The sequence below is a fragment of the Salmo salar genome, chromosome ssa09, assembly GCF_905237065.1.
Source record: "Salmo salar chromosome ssa09, Ssal_v3.1, whole genome shotgun sequence".
NCBI classification, from domain to species: domain Eukaryota; kingdom Metazoa; phylum Chordata; class Actinopteri; order Salmoniformes; family Salmonidae; genus Salmo; species Salmo salar.
The window spans coordinates 24,102,490-24,120,000 of NC_059450.1; the positions used below are offsets into that span (position 1 = coordinate 24,102,490).

Consider the following 17,511-nt stretch of genomic DNA (forward strand, 5'->3'; position numbering starts at 1 on the left):
CAGTCTGTCAGCTTGGTAAAGAGGCACAGACTGCTACCTACTGACTGCCTGTCTGTCAGTTTGACTTCAGTTTGAGGTATTACATTGGTTATTCTCATCATGCATGCACGTGATGCAAAACCTGCAGACACATTCACTGAGCATGCAAAATATTTGGGTCGCAAAACAGACCTCCATCTAGGCTACTCATTTGTGTGTGGACATGATGTACATTGAAGTGGGTCAGTTTCTGTCATTAACTGTTAGGAGGGACTTTCTGTACTCTAGAAAATGTTAGGAAATGTGCAAATCTATAGGCTAGTAGTAAATTATATTAAAAAAATTACGTTCAATTAGCTAGCTGAAGCATTTCACAGATTTTTTTTTTACAGTCTCAAATAATATAATTATTTGACTCTAACTCCATATCAGATCAATTGCAATTATGTTTCAGGGGGGATTTGTTTTTTTTACTGACATTTTCATGGAGAGCGTTGCACACTTTTTGATTTACGCTGTTGTCTGTAGGGTTAAGACCACAACTCAGCAGCAGCCTCTGGAATGCATTGGTGTCATTGCCTTGACTTGTCTACAATCTCTACATGCTTCAATACATAGCCATGCATGTGTTCACATCACATGTGGGAGATATAAACGGTACCAGTCAAAAGTTTGGACACCTACTCATTCCAAGGTTTTTCTTTATTTTTACTATTTTCTACATTGTAGAATAATAGTGGAGACATCAAAACAGCACATGGAATCATGTAGTAACCAAAAAAGTGTTAAACGAATCACATATATTTTAGGTTCTTCAAAGTAGCCAGCCTTTGCCTTGATGAAAGCTTTGCACACTCTTGGCATTCTCTCAACCAGCTTCATGAAGTAGTCACCTGGAATGCATTTCAATTAACAGGTGTGCCTTATTTATTTGTGGAATTTCTTTCCTTAATATGTTTGAGCCAGTCAGTTGTGTTGTGACAAGGTAGGGGTGGTATACAGAAGATAGCCCTATTTGGTAAAAGACCAAGTCCATATTATGGCCAGAACAGCTCAAATAAGCAAAGAGAAACGACAGTCCATCATTACTTAGGGTCATGAAGGTCAGTCAATACGGAAAATGTCAAGAACTTTGAAAGTTTCTTCAAGTGCAGTCGCAAAAACCATCAAGCACTATGATGAAACTGACTCTCCACGCCAGAGGAAAGGAAGACCCAGAGTTACCTCTGCTGCAGACGATCATTAGAGTTACCAGCATCAGAATGCAGCCCAAATAAATGAGTTCAAGTGGCACAGCGGTCTAAGGCACTGCATCTCAGTGCTAGAGGCATCACTACAGACACCCTGGTTCGAATCCAGGCTGTATCACAACCGGCCGTGATGGGAGTCCCATAGGGCGGTGCACAATTGGCCCAGCGTCATCTGGGTTTGGCAGCTGTAGGCTGTCATTGTAAATAAAAATGTGTTCTTAACTAACTTGCCTAGTTAAATAAAAAAAAATACAACTGTTCAGAGGAGACTGAGTGAATCAGGCCTTCATGGTTGAATTGCTGCAAAGAAACACTACTAAAGGACACCAATAAGAAGAAGAAACTTGCAAGGGCCAAGAAACACAAGCAATTGACATTAGACAGGTGGAAATCTGTCCTTGGGTCTGATGAGCCAAATTGTGAGCTTTTTGCTTCCAACCGCAGTGTCTTTGTGAGACACAGAGTAGGTTAACAAATGATCTCCGCATGTGTGGTTCCCACCGTGAAGCATAGAGGAGGAGGTGTGGGGGTGCTTAGCTGGTGACACTGTCTGTGATTTCTTTAGAATTCAAGGCACACTTCACCAGCATGGCTACCACAGAATTCTGTAGCGATATGCCATCCCATCTGGTATGCACTTAGTGGGACTATCATTTCTTTTTCAACAGGACAATGACCCAACACACCTCCAGGCTGTGTAAGGGCTATTTGACCAAGAAGGAGAGTGATGGAGTGCTGCATCATATGACCTGGCCTCCACAATCCCCTGACCTCAACCCAACTGAGATGGTTTGGGATGAGTTGGACTGCAGAATGAAGGAAAAGCAGCCAACAAGTTCTCAGCTTGTGTGGGAACTCCAAGACTGTTGGAAAGCATCCCAGGTGAAGCTGGTTGAAAGAATGACGAGTGCAAAGCTGTCAAGGCAAAGGGTGGCTACTTTGAAGAATCTCAAATATAAAATATATTTTGATTTGTTTATCACTTTTTTTGGTTACTTCATGATTCCATATGTGTTATTTCATAGTTTTGATGTGTTTACTATTATTCTATAATGTAAAAATAAAGAAAAACCCTTGAATGAGTAGGTGTGTCCAAACTTTTGACTGGTACTGTGTATATATGTCTTTACAAGAAACTCTGAAGGGGAATGAAATATGTTTTATTGTCGCCTTTGTTTTCGGCAGACCCTTCTACGGAATTAAAAAGTCTCCTTGTCGTTTTTTCCCAGAGGATATTTTTTTATTGTGTAGTTAAGATCTTATATCAGCCTACATATTTTTACATTCTCTCACTCAATGGAGAATTGCATCATGACCTATATTTGTACAGCATTTCTTTGTTTTTTTTTGGACCTTTTGAGGGACTGATCTTAGCAGAGACCTAGCCCACATTGTTTTTTCACGTGGTTCAAAACGGCCTCCTTTTTGTTCCTCTTATGGTTGTTGTTGCATGAAGTGGACAATTTTTTTTTAGGAGGCTGTCATTTGTCCAGTAGCCTGTGTTTTTTTGTGTGTCCCCTAAACGAGGACCGTCTGTCCCTCCTCGCTGTCCCTCAATAGTGTAGGATTGTAGCATTGGCAGTAAATGTCAGGATGATTGGTGGAGAGGCTTGGCAGTGCACCAAGCAGGCAGAGTGGAGAATCTACTGTGTATCACACACAACCAAGTCCCCACTCCCAGCCAATGATGCCATGGGGGGGCTCACTGTGCTTCCTTTGGTTTGCAGCCAATAAGACGGCAGGCTGGGCCAGCGTCTGTAAATGAGCCTGCTAGGGTGAGACGGTTGGAAATGGAGCTTGTTGCAGACCCTAGCCGCTGCAGCCTTTCCCATTGTCTGGCCAGTGGCTTAGTGAACAGTGTGCAGAGCAGGCAGGCAGACAACAAGGATGCAATCCCTGGTGGTGTGTGTGTTAGGCCCGGACTCTGACTTGCATCTTGTTGACCGGCCTGTCTACCACAGCAGGGTGAGCTCGGAGCGGAGGAAGGAGAAGTCCCGGGATGCAGCGCGATACCGGAGGGGGAAGGAGTCGGAGGTGTTCTATGAGCTGGCCCAGGAGCTGCCCCTGCCCCACAGTGTCACCTCCAACCTGGACAAGGCTTCTATCATGAGACTGGCCATCAGCTACCTGCACATGAGGAAACTGCTGAGCACAGGTCAGTACCCTGGGGGGAGTGAGGAAGAGGAATATGGTAGTGTCCAAAGTACCTTGGGGGTTAAGGGGTGGGGGTGAGGAGAGAAGTGGCAGGTGAGAAAAAGCGGTGAGGTGAGCAGCGTGGGCGGCCTGGACTGCTCTGGGAGATCTACAAACTTGCGGACAGGAGGATATACAGTGGGGTCTGACATTTTTGACACCCTTGATAAAGAGGAGCAAAAATGCCCATATGAAATAAATAATTGAAATACTGAGCTTTATTGTATGCGCCAAAAAATTGGGAAATTTATATTTTATACTAACACAATTGCTCATAGAAAGATTTTGTTTAAAAGATAGGGGTTTCAATACCTTTCAACAGTGTGATGTTTGGATTCAGTCTTGTTAGGTGAACTGTTGTGTACTCTCCTTTTTGGTCTAATACTTTTCCAGTTAACTGTTCCCTTTCAATTGCTACCTTGGTTATTTCTTCTTTAAGAAATATTTCAATTTAGCCCTATCCTGGGTGGTATAGCGTATTTGACTATATACCGGTATTGATGAATGGACCGGTTTGGGTTTTTACTTTACCTTCGATAATGATATTTAATGTTTGGTTTGTAAAATTTGATACGCAGTGTGTAATGTCAATTTTTATAATTTACTCCATTACTTGATTCCGCTCTTTTGCTGTCTCTCTCTCTCTCTCTCTCTCTATCAGCCTGTCTGTCTCTCTCTCTCTCTCGGCCTGTCTGTCTCTCTCTCTCTCTCTCGGCCTGTCTGTCTCTCTCTCTCTCTCTCTCGGCCTGTCTGTCTCTCTCTCTCTCTCTCTCGGCCTGTCTGTCTCTCTCTCTCTCTCTCTCGGCCTGTCTGTCTCTCTCTCTCTCTCTCGGCCTGTCTGTCTCTCTCTCTCTCTCTCTCTCGGCCTGTCTGTCTCTCTCTCTCTCTCTCTCTCGGCCTGTCTGTCTCTCTCTCTCTCTCTCTCTCGGCCTGTCTGTCTCTCTTCTCTCGTTGTCTCTCTCTCTCTCTCTCTCTCTCTCGGCCTGTCTGTCTCTCTCTCTCTCTCTCTCTCTCTCGGCCTGTCTGTCTCTCTCTCTCTCTCTCTCTCTCTCTCTCGGCCTGTCTGTCTCTCTCTCTCTCTCTCTCTCGGCCTGTCTGTCTCTCTCTCTCTCAATTCAATTCAATTCAATTCAATTCAATTCGCTTTATTGGCATGACGTAACAATATACATATTGCCAAAGCTTATTTTGGATATTTACAATATAAAAATAAATAAAAATGAGAATCAAATATTGTCAACGGGACAACAGTAACAACAATAACCAAGGGTCAAAATAACCAACACATTGAACAATAACAATAATCATACAGTAGAGGACATGTGCAGGTTTATTGGTCTGTCAGACACTGTCCCTCAACTTATGGCAGGCAGCAATGTAGTGCGCTGCCAACCCACAGCTCTCTGCGTCCTCCCCAACAGGACGGGTAGCCTATCCTCATCAGAGAGGTCTGTGAAACCTTGAATAAGGGTTTCAAATTTGGGGAAATGACACTCTCTAATTGTTTTATATTTTTGACATTTTGTCAGGAAATGTAGCTCCGTCTCAGGTTCTGCTGTGGTGCAGTGGTTGCACAGCCTTTCCTCTACAGGGAGCCAGGTTTTCCTGTGTCTACCCTTTTCAATGGCAAGGCTGTGCTCACTGAGCCTGTACTTTGTCAAGGTTTTTCTAAGGTTTTGATCAGTAACCATGGTCAAATATTTAGCCATAGTGTACTGTCGATTTAGGGCCAGATAGCACTGCATTTTGCTTTGTGTTTGTGCTTGTGTTTCCCAATAAGCAATGTAGTTTTGTTTTGACTGTGTTGTAATTTGGTTTATTCTGATTGATTGGATGTTCTGGTCCTGAGGCTTCAGTGTGTTAGTAGAACAGGTTTGTGAACTCAGCCCCAGGACCAGCTGGATGAGGGGACTATTTTCTTTGCTCAGCTCTTGGCATTGCAGGGCTTGGTAATGATATGAGAGGGGGTCACTGTATTTTAGATGTTTCCAAAACTTAATTGGTCTTTTTTGAGTTTTTATTATTAGTGGATATTGGCCTAATTCTGCCCTGCATGCATTGTTTGTAGTTTTCCTCTGGACATGTAGGAGAATCTTACAGAAATCTGCATGTAGGGTTTCAATGGGGTGTTTATCCCATTTGATGAAATCTTGTTTTGCAAGTGGACCCCACACCTCGCTGCCATAAAGTGCAATTGGTTCAATGACATATTCAATTAGTTTTAGCCAAATTTTAATAGGTATTTCAATTTGAATTTGCTTTTTAATGGCGTAGAATGCCCTGCGTGCTTTCTCTCTCAGTTCATTCACTGCCTCATTAACCTCTGACATCTAGACGTTCCGCTAGCGGAACACCTGCTCCAATATCCAATGATAGGCGTGGCGCGAATGACAAATTCCTCAAAAATACAAAAACTTCAATTTTTCAAACATATGACTATTTCACAGCATTTTAAAGACAAGACTCTCCTTTATCTAACCACACTGTCCGATTTCAAAAAGGCTTTACAGCGAAAGCAAAACATTAGATTATGTCAGCAGAGTACCAAGCCAGAAATAATCAGACACCCATTTTTCAAGCTAGCATATAATGTCACAAAAACCCAGAAGACAGCTAAATGCAGCACTAACCTTTGATGATCTTCATCAGATGACACACCTAGGACATTATGTTATACAATACATGCATGTTTTGTTCAATCAAGTTCATATTTATATCAAAAAACAGCTTTTTACATTAGCATGTGACGTTCAGAACTAGCATACCCCCCGCAAACTTCCGGGGAATTTGCTAACAATTTACTAAATTACTCACGATAAACGTTCACAAAAAGCATAACAATTATTTTAAGAATTATAGATACAGAACTCCTCTATGCACTCGATATGTCCGATTTTAAAATAGCTTTTTGGTGAAAACACATTTTGCAATATTCTAAGTACATAGCCCAGCCATCACGGGCTAGCTATTTAGACACCAAAATAATCCATCATTATATCCGAATAGCGGCGTTTTGTTCGTGCGTCCCAGACACTATGCGAAATGGTAAATCAGGGTCGTGCGCATGGTGCAATTCGTGACAAAACATTTCTAAATATTCCATTACCGTACTTCGAAGCATGTCAACCGCTGTTTAAAATCAATTTTTATGCAATTTATCTCGTAAAAAAGCGATAATATTCTGACCGGGAATCTCCTTTTCGGCAAACAGAGGAAAAATCACAAAGACGGGGGCGGCCAGGGCACGCGCCTAAGCCCACAGTCCCTTGATCGGCCACTTGAGAAAGGCGATAATGTGTTTCAGCCTGGGGCTGGGATGACGACATTCTGTTTTTTCCCGGGCTCTGAGCGCCCATGGAAGACTTAGGAAGTGTCACGTTAGAGCAGAGATCCTTTGTAAAAGATAGAGATGGCAAAGAAGTTCAAGAAATGGTCAGACAGGCCACTTCCTGTAAAGGAATCTCTCAGGTTTTGACCTGCCATTTGAGTTCTGTTATACTCACAGACACCATTCAAACAGTTTTAGAAACTTTGGAGTGTTTTCTATCCAAAGCCAATAATTATATGCATATTCTAGTTACTGGGCAGGAGTAGTAATCAGATTAAATCGGGTACGTTTTTTTATCCAGCCGTGAAAATACTGCCCCCTAGCCATAACAGGTTAAGGTGTCCAGTTGAGTTTATTTTTAAACCTAAGTAATTGTAGTGTGTACAGTACTCTATATATTTTGTACCAATTGAGAACTTTGGTCTAATTCCCTGAGATCTGGATCTTCTCTGGAAAATCATTATTTTAGTATTTTTGGGGTTTACTGCCAGGGCCCAGGTCTGGCAGTACTGCTCTAGCAGGTCCAGGCTCTGCTGTAGGCCATGTGCTGTGGGTGACAGCAGGCATAGGCCATCTGCGAAGAGTAGGCATTTAACTTCTGAATTCTGGAGACTAACACCAGGGGCTGAGGATTTTTCTAGAATAGTGTCCAATTCGTTAATGTAAATATTGAAGAGTGCAGGGCTCAGATTGCAACCCTGACGAAGGCCCCGCCCCTGGTTAAAGAATTCTGTTATTTTCTTACCAATTTTAATGCTGCACGTATTGCCAGTATACATTGATTTAATTATGTAATATGTTTTACCCCCTACACCACTTTCAATAACTTTGTAGAAAAGTCCTCTATGCCAAATAGAATCAAATGCTTTTTGGAAGTCGATAAAGCAAGCGTATATTTTGGTATTATTTTGGTGGACATGTTTATCTATCAGGGTGTGTAAGGTGTAAATATGATCAGTTGTGCGGTGTTTTGGTATAAATCCAATTTGGCTTTTACTCAAGACATTGTGCTTATTAAGGAAGTTTAGAACTCTTACATTGATGATACTACAGAAAACCTTCCCCAGGTTACTGTTCACACAAATGCCTCTGTAATTGTTAGGGTCAAATTTGTCTCCGTTCTTAAAGATTGGGTTATGAGTCCTTGATGTCAGGGAAATAACCTACACTCAGGATCAAATTAAACAGTTTTAATATAGCCAATTGAAATTTTGCACTAGTGATTTTGAGCATCTCATTTAGGATGCCATCAGGTCCGCATGCTTTTTTAAATTTGAGAGCCTGAAGTTTCTTATAGAGCTCCTGGTCAGTAATTGGGGAGTCCAATGGATTTTGATTGTCCTTTATAGCTTTTTCTAATCCATTCAACTTCTCATGAATTTGGCGTTGTTCTGCGTTTGTGTCAATTTGAACGGTGTTGTAGAGTGTTTTGAAATGGGTTGTCCATATGTCACCATTTTGTATCGCTGATTCTTCTTGTTTAGATTTTTTTAGTTTTTCCAATTTTGCCAAAAGTTGTTTGTGTTTATGGACTCCTCAATTAGTGTCAGCTGCTTGCTGTTGTACTGTGCTTTTTTGGTTCTGAGTGTACGTTTATAGAGTTTTAAAGTCTCACAGTAATGAAGGCGTAATTCACCATTATTTGGGTCTCTGTGCTTTTGGTTGGATAGTGTTCTAAGTTTTTTCCTTATAATTTTACAATCTGCATCAAACCAGTTGTCATCTGTGATTTTTTTTGTTTTGTTTTTTATCAATTTCAATTGTGCTTCTTTTGCCGTTTGCCTGAATATATAGTTGATGTTTCGTACTGCTAGATTGATGCCTTCTTTACTGTGAGTGAATGTGGTATCCAGAAAGTTATCTAAGAGTGTTTGGATATTCTGGTTCCAGGTTGCTTTCTGGTAATCTTCTGTGCTGTTTTGGGCCCATCTGTATGCATTTCTGATGTTGTACAGCTTACTGGGCTGTGAATGTGTGGTTGTTTCCATGTCTGTTCTTTTGAGGAACAACGTAATTTGGCTGTGATCAGACAGGTGTTAGTGGCTTGACAGTGAATGAGCTGAGAGAGAAAGGGTCCATGTCTGTGATCATATAGTCTATTGTACTGTGGCCAAGAGGTGAGCAGTAGGTGAATCTCCCCAAGGAGTCCCCCCGTAACCTACCATTGACAAAGTACAGACCCAGGCTTCTACAGAGCTGTAAAAGATCCCTTCCGTTTTTGTTGACGGTGCTGTCACTGTTGTTTCTATGGGGGAGATTAAGACAGTTAGAAACAGTATGGCCTGTAATAAAGCTGTCCCCTCGTGTGCTCGTTAGATCAGGTAGTGTTCCTGTGCGCGCATTTGTGTCCCCACAGATGAGCACATTTCCCTGGGCCTGGAAATGGCACGTCTCTTCCTCAAGGGTGGGGAAGATCTCCTCTGAGTAATATGGGGATTCTGAGGGGGGGGATATATACTGCGCAAAGGAATACATATTTTTCTGTCAGTACAAGTTCTTTTTTTAGTTTTAACCAAATGTGATATTTGCCAATTTTGAGGGGATCAATAAGATTTTGTAGTTCGGATTTGTACCAAATGATCAATTCTCCAGAGTCTCTGCCTCTATTGACAGAGCTGTGTTTCTGTGATGGCACAATGACCTCTCTGTAGCCTGTGGGACAGTGAGTGACAACGTCAGCCTTACACCATGTCTCCTGCAGAATGATGACGTCAACATCTTTAAGATTTTAGTTTTTTTCTCTCTCTTGGTTTCTCTCTCTCTTTCTCGGTTTCTCTCTCTCTCTCGGTTTCTCTCTCGCTCTCTCTTGGTTTCTCGGTTTCTCTCTCTCTCTTGGTTTCTCTCTCTCTCTCTCGGTCTCTCTCTCTCTCTCTCGGTTTCTCTCTCTCTTTCTTTCTCTCGGTTTCTCTCTCTCTTGGTTTCTCTCTCTCTTTCTCGGTTTCTCTCTCTCTCTCGGTTTCTCTCTCGCTCTCTCTTGGTTTCTCGGTTTCTCTCTCTCTTGGTTTCTCTCTCTCTCGGTCTCTCTCTCTCGGTTTCTCTCTCTCTCTCTCTCTCGGTCTCTCTCTCTCTCTCTCGGTCTCTCTCTCTTTCTCGGTCTCTCTCTCTTTCTCGGTCTCTCTCGCTCTCTCTCTCTCGCTCTCTCTCTCTCTCTCTCTCGCTCTCTCTCTCTCTCTCTCTCTCTCTCTCTCGCTCTCTCGCTCTCTCTCTCGCTCTCTCTCTCGCTCTCTCTCTCTCGGTGTCTCTCTCTCTTTCTCGGTTTCTCTCTCAGTTTCTCTCTCTCTCTCTCTTGGTTTCTCTCGGTTTCTCTCTCTCTCTCTCTCTCTCTGTCTCTCTCTCTCAGTCTCTCTCTCTCGGTCTCTCTCTCGGTCTCTCTCTCTCGGTCTCTCTCTCTCGCTCGGTCTCTCTCTCTCGGTCTCTCTCTCTCGCTCGGTCTCTCTCTCTCTCTCTCTGTCTCTCTCTCTCTCTTGGTTTCTTCTTTGGGGTAGGTGGGGTGCTAGCGACAACATCCAGTGAAATTGCAGAGCACGAAATTCAAAATACAAAAATTGTAATATTAAACATTCATGAACATACAAGTGTCTTACAACGTTTAAAAGCATAACTTCTTGTTAATCCAACCGCGTTGTCAGATTTCAAAAAGGCTTTATGGCGAAAGCATACCATGCAATTATCTGAGGACAGCGCCCCACACAAAAGCATTAAACATTTTCCAAACCAGCAGAGGTGTCACAAAAGTCAGAAATAGCGATAAAATAAATCACATACCTTTGAAGATCTTCCTCTGTTTGCAATCCCAAGGGTCCCCGCTACACAACAAATGGTTGTTTTGTTCGATAAAGTCCTTCTTTATATCCCAAAAAAAGTCAGTTTAGTTGGCGAGTTTGATTCAGTAATCCACTCGTTCAACGTGCATACAAAGGAATCCCTAAAGTTACCAATAAACTTCATCCAAACAAGTCAAACAATGTTTCTAAACGATACAATTTCAGGCGGAATGTAGTATGTTCAATACCGGAGATGAATAACAAGGTGCGCGCAAAATGAGAGCTACCTTGAAAAACTACAATTACTAAGTCATTTTTCAAAAAACAAGCCTGAAACCCTTTCTAAAGATTGTTGACATCTAGTAGGAGCCATAGGAACTGCAATCTGGGAGGTATTCCTTTGAATCTCCCATAAACAAGCATTTGAATGAGCTGTGACCTTAATTTTTTAAAATTCTGGATGGACTTTCCTCTGGTTTTCACCTGCCATATCAGTTCTGCTATACTCACAGACATTATTTTAACAGTTTTAGAAACTTCAGAGTGTTTTCTATCCAATACTACCAATTATATGCATATCCTAGCTTCTGGGCTTGAGTAACAGGCAGTTTACTTTGGGCACGTCATTCATCCGAATTTGCGAATACTGCCCCCATCCCTAAAAAGTTAAAGAAAAGCGCCTTTTTGAGCATGGTGTACTTAAAGGCATGTTTGTTCAAGATTTTGAATATACCGCCGTTTATTCCCAATGAGTTACTGGAGTGTGAGTTATTGCTGGTTGGGAAGTTCTATTAAGATTGTCCCGTTGGGTTGCAGACACCCCGCTCTGAAACAGGTTATATCGTTTCGTTGACAAGTGTTTGTTTTTGGACTCGTTTAAAGTTGAGTGTGACTACAGACTGTATATGGCTTATGCTATTACAGGTAGTCAACGGTGTTTTGAATGTGGGGATGTTGGCCATAAGCGACATGCTTACCCAAAAAGGGAGAAGGCGGAGGGAGGGATGCAGGTGGTCCTCGTAACGCCTGGCCCCACTGATGTAGGGAGAGGTGGGCCGACAGAGGTAGAGCGGCCACAAGCACCTGTTGCAGAGGAACAAGTTGTCCATGTTGAGGGTACTGAGTTGCAGCTTGTACCAGAGGGGATCATAGCGTCTGTTATGCAGCAGAAAAATATTGTTGGTGGAGGTAAGGACGGATTTGGGGAGCCATTTTCCCAGACTGATGAGATGCCCGGTACGGGTGATGGGGTTCAGGTGGGGCTAGTCTCCCAGGTAGTGGAGGAGAGGAGTCAGGGGTCTGTGGCCTCAGTTGAGGAGGATCAGGAGAAGGATCTCTTTTGATATGATAGCAGCTGGTGATGACTAAATTTACAATTTAGAGGAGGTAAATGGGTTCCTGGATCACACTTTTGGGAAATCTGTCAAATTGGCAGATTTCTTTGATGTTGGTAAGGTCAGCTGTGGTGTTACAGAAGATGTGGTGTTCAAATTTATTTATAAAGCCCTTCTTACATCAGCTGATATCTCAAAGTGCTGTACAGAACCCAGCCTAAAACCCCAAACAACAAGCAATGCAGGTGTAGAAGCACGGTGGCTAGGAAAAACTCCCTAGAAAGGCCAGAACCTAGGAAGAAACCTAGAGAGGAACCAGGCTATGAGGGGTGGCCAGTCCTCTTCTGGCTGTGCCGGGTGGAGATTATAACAGAACGTGGCCAAGATGTTCAAATGTTCGTAGATGACCAGCAGGGTCAAATAATAATAATAATAATAATAATAATAATCACAGTGGTTGTCGAGGGTGCAGGAGAAATACTCCAGATATAATAGACTGACCCTAGCCCCTCGACACGAACTACTGCAGCATAAACACTGGAGGCTGAGACAGGAGGAGTCGGGAGACACTGGCCCCATCCGACAATACCCCCGGACAGGGCCAAACAGGCTGGATATAACCCCACCCACTTTGCCAAAGCACAGACCCCACACCACTAGAGGGATACCTTCAACCACCAACTTACCATCCTGAGACACGGCACTACCCAAGGGGGGGCGCCAACCCGGACAGGAAGATCACGTCAGTGACTCAACCCACTCAAGTGATGCACCCCTCCTAGGGACGGCATGGAAGAGTACCAGTAAGCCAGTGACTCAGCCCCTGTAATAGGGTTAGAGGCAGAGAATCCCAGTGAAGAGAGGGGAACCGGCCAGGCAGAGACAGCAAGGGCGGTTCGTTGCTCCAGTGCCTTTCCGTTCACCTTCACATTCCTGGGCCAGACTACACTCAATCATAGGACCTACTGAAGAGATGAGTCTTCAATAAAGACTTAAAGGTTGAGTGTGAAGAAGCGTTTCCGCTTTGAAATTTGTTACGGCAGAAGAAGGTAGTGGGGAAACCTTACCACGTTAAGAGAGAATTAAAACAATGATAATGATCATGCCTCAGGGTGTTTTTTTCTGTGTTGTTTCTTCTGTTTTTCCTTTCTCTTTTCTATATGGCAATCAATTGCAAGGAACCTTAATCAACGTAGACAAACAGAGCGTTGTATTTGTATATATATCTCTCACTTGGCTCATAGTGGCTTTGAGGCGAGCCTTGCATTTCGTTTTAAAAGTGGGTGACGGAAGCAAAACGGCCACCTTTCACCGAGATGTGCTCGGCATGAAGATTTTGCTTCACACAGAGTTTGAAGAAGGATGTAAGGCAACTTGTAAGGGCCCTAATGAAAGAAAATGGAGCAAGACAATGGTCGGCTTGGGGCCAGAGGATGATGACTTTGTGGCTGAACTGATCTACAATTATGGAGTGGGAGAATATCGCCTAGGCTATGACTTCCTCGGTTTGACTTTGCAGTCTAGCCAGGCTGTCAGCAATGCTAAGCGGCTTGGTTGGCCCCTCACTGAGGTTTGAAAGGGCCTCTATCTGGCTGAGGCCCCAGAAGGTTATTGCTTCTACCTGGTGGACAAAGAACAGCCTCCCAATGATCCTGTCCAGAAGGTGTGTCTGGCAGGGACTGACCTGCAGAAATCAACATAATACACTGCTGCTCCTCCCTTCTGGGGATGAAGGTGAACAAGGGCAATGAGAAGACTGTGCTGATGGGATTCACAGACTCTCACTGTCAACTAGAGCTTCACAACATTGTTGGGACAGTAGATCATGGGACAGCCTTCAGGCGGATAGCATTCTCCTGTCCACGTGAGCAGTTGGCAGATCTTGAAGCCTTGATGACAAAGGGAAACCATAAAATCCTTACTATCTTGGTTAGCCTGGACACCCCTGGGAAGACTACAGTAGGTCATTTGGGCTGATTCAGATGCCCATGAGATCTGCTTTGTTGTTTGAGTGTTTGTGTTGTGGGTTCCCAGACACAATAAAGGTTCTTTAAATCTCTTTTTTTTTCAAGAATTTGTCTTTTGACCAATCAGATCAGCTCTGAAAAAGATCTGATGTGATTGGTCAAAAGACCAATTAGGGGAACAAATATCAGAATTGAGCTGCCTATGTGAACGGAGCCTTTAGTGTTTCTGTGTATGTTGCAGTACCCTCTACTTTCTTTTTCCCCATAGGGTTTTCATGTCAAATAACAATGTATTCAAAGTGCCTACTTGTCACGTCCTGACCAGCAGAGGGAGTAATTGTATTAGTTTTGGTCAGGGCGTGGCAGAGGGTTTGTGTTGTGTATGCATTTCTATGGTCTGTCTAGTTTAGTTTTCTATGTTTAGGATTGGGTGTTGGACTCTCAATTGGAGGCAGGTGTTTCTAGTTGCCTCTGATTGAGAGTCCTATATAGAGGTGTGTTTGGTTTGGTTATTTTGTGGGTAGTTGTATTTGCACTGCTTGTAGTTATAGCCTGCAAATCTGTTAGCTGTCGTTCTTTGTTTATTGTTTTTCCGTGTTCGCTATAATAAATATAATTATGAGCACGCAACCCGCTGCGCCTTGGTCTCTACATTACGACATCTGTGACACTACTATTATATTCTAACTATAGAATTATAATAATTAGTGTTTTGATCTAAATCGCAATTGCAAGATGTGGTTAAAAATAAGGCTTACATTTTTTGGGACAATATCCTGCAGAACTGTGTGACAATGTGGAATTGCAGCAATTGATGAAAATGCTGAATTGTTTTTATTAAAAAAAAATAATTGTAGGGGGTTAAAGTTTAATTGAAGAGTATAAAACAATCAGAATGGAGAAAGACCCATTTAATCATTTAGAAATGTATGTGTTGCCAACCTAGGTTCACGCACTACTCATAAAGCAAATTTACAATTTGTATTATTCAAAAGCATCAAATACCGTCATACTGTGAACATTTTGAAAAATACAGTGATGTGATATTTTGGCCATATCGCCCATCCCTACTATCCATATAGGCCAATTCCCACAAGTCTAAAGGGTTAACACGGGCCCAGGACCAGTGGAAGCAAAATAGCCCCATAACATCAAAGCTCCACCACCATATTTTACAGTAGGTATGGGGTTCTTTTCTGCCTATGCATTCTCATTTCGATGCCAAACCCACCGCTGGTGAGTGTGGCCAAAGAGCTCTATTTGCATGTCATCTGACTAGGGCACCGTTTCCAATCCAAGTGCCAATGCCGTTTAGCGAAGTCCAGGTGGTGCTATAGTCAAATGACATGAAAATGGAGCACTTTGGCCACGCACACCAGTGGTGGGTTTGGCATTGAAAAACAAACATGCAGAAAAGTACCTCATACCTACAGTCAAATATGGTGGTGGATCTGATATTATGGGGCTATTTTGCTTCCACTGGTGCTGGTTCCTTGTTGATGTCAAAGGCATCATGATTTTTACCCAGTACCAGGACATTTTAGCCAAACACCTGGTTGCCTGGAGGCTGAAACTTAGCCACTTGTAGATCTATCAGACGGTAACACCAAGCACATATCACAATCCACAAAGACATGGTTAATTGGCCACAAAATCAGCATTTTGCAATTGCCGTCTCAGGACTTGAAACCAATTGAATACCTGTGGTTTGATTTGAAGAGGGCAGTCCATAAGCGCAGACGTAGGATATCATGGATCTGGAAGGATTCTGTATGGATGAATAGTCTAAGGTGAGGTGCTGTATTAAAAACAGGTGTCAATTTTGACTCCTACTTTTCTTGAGAATTTTTTTACTTGTTAAACAATCTCTTTCTCTAAGCAACTGTAAAATATGATTTCAACATTTTTTGAGCATGCAGTATTTAATAACATTTTTTTTTTTAACCTTTTATTTAACTAGGCAAGTCAGTTAAGAACAAATTCTTATTTACAATGACGGCGTACCCTGGCCACACCCGGACGACACTGGGCCAATTGTGCGCAGCCCTATGGGACTCCCAATCATGGCCGGATGTGATAAAGCCTGGATAGCTCAGTATTAAAATTATTTATTTTATACTGTCATTTTTGCTCATCTCTATCAAGGGTGTCAATAATTGGGCACTTTTTGACTGCGTTTAGACAGGCAGCCCAATTCTAATTATTTTTTCACTAATTCGTCTTTTGACCAATCAGATCAGCTCTGAAAAATATCTGATGGGATTGGTCAAAAGACCAATTAGTGGAACAAATATCAGAATTGGGCGGCCTTTTAGTGTTTCTGTGTATGTTGCAGTACCCTGCCACATAAGCATGTGTGTTGGCTAGAAATCATATATCCTGCTTTTTTCATGTCCCTGTGTCTGCCACGCGGTCCCTTCTGCTACCTCCCTCTCTCTTATTCTCTTTCTCACCCCCTCACCCCTCTCTCTCGCTCTCTTTTTCCAGATGATAAGACAGTAGAGGAGGAGCAGGAGGAGAGTGAGATGGACTCCCAGCTGAATGTCTCCTATCTGAAGGCTCTGGAGGGCTTCCTCATGGTGCTGTCTGAAGACGGGGACATGATCTATCTCTCTGAGAATGTCAACAAGTACTTGGGTCTGGCACAGGTAGGTCTGGTGTCCCGTTAGAGACAGAACTGACTAGGATAGACCGATAAAGAATACCCCAAAAATGTAAAGACTTGAGTAAAAGAGGGATACAAAGTATATTGAAAGCAGGTGCTTCCACACAGGGATGATTTGTGAGTTAATTGAGCAGTTAACATCCCATCATGCTTAGGGTCATGTATAAAAATGCTGGGCAGGCTATTTTGGCTACCATAGCTATGTCCCCATAGGATGACAATGTCCCCTTCCACAGGACACAAGTGGTCATGGAATGGTTTGATGAGCATGAAAACGATGTACACCATATGCCATGGCCATCTCCATAACCAGATCTCAACCAAATTGAACACTTACGGGAGATTCTGCAGCGGTGCCTGAGATAGCGTTTTCCATCAACAAAATATAGTGATGTAATTTCTTGTGGAAGAATGGTGTTAATCTCTCCAATAAAGTTCTAGACACTTGTAGAATCTATGCCAAGGTGCATTGAAGCTCTTCTGGCTCGTGGTGGCCCAACACCCTATTAAAGGGATAATCCACCGCCAGAAATACAATTATGATATTCCTGTCAATTTGGTGAAAGCCTATGTTCTGTCAGTGGGTAAAATAAAACATTTCACCATGATTTAAATTCTAAGTGGTCCGTCTGTGAAAATCAGGATATTGTGTAGGATTGAGTCATAGCTACATAATTCTCATCACTAGATGGGGAAAACACACGATATAAAACAATTACCTGCACTCCAGATTGCCAAATCAGCCAATAGATGGTATGGGAATACATGTCTTGAATACATCCATCCGTTTATATTGTCATGACAAAGAATATACACTGCTCAAAAAAATAAAGGGAACACTTAAACAACACAATGTAACTCCAAGTCAATCACACTTCTGTGAAATCAAACTGTCCACTTAGGAAGCAACACTGATTGACAATACATTTCACATGCTGTTGTGCAAATGGAATAGACAACAGGTGGAAATTATAGGCAATTAGCAATACACCCCCAATAAAGGAGTGGTTCTGCAGGTGGGGACCACAGAC

General features: G+C 42.7%; 1 protein-coding gene and 1 pseudogene across 3 annotated transcripts in view; both read left to right on the forward strand.

Annotated features, from left to right (window-relative positions):
• Positions 1-17,511, forward strand: part of LOC106610969 (hypoxia-inducible factor 1-alpha) — a 54,044-nt gene that overhangs the window by 17,191 nt on the left and 19,342 nt on the right. For 2 of the 3 annotated variants that reach the window (XM_014210723.2, XM_045723510.1), the window contains exons 2-3: positions 3,191-3,384; positions 16,303-16,463. In XM_014210723.2, the coding sequence (XP_014066198.2) occupies positions 3,191-3,384; positions 16,303-16,463 (355 nt within the window). The remainder of the gene's footprint in view (positions 1-3,190; positions 3,385-16,302; positions 16,464-17,511) is intronic. The other variant, XM_045723511.1, reaches the window with a different exon arrangement.
• LOC123744604 (glyoxalase domain-containing protein 4-like) lies at positions 12,744-14,265 on the forward strand (annotated as a pseudogene).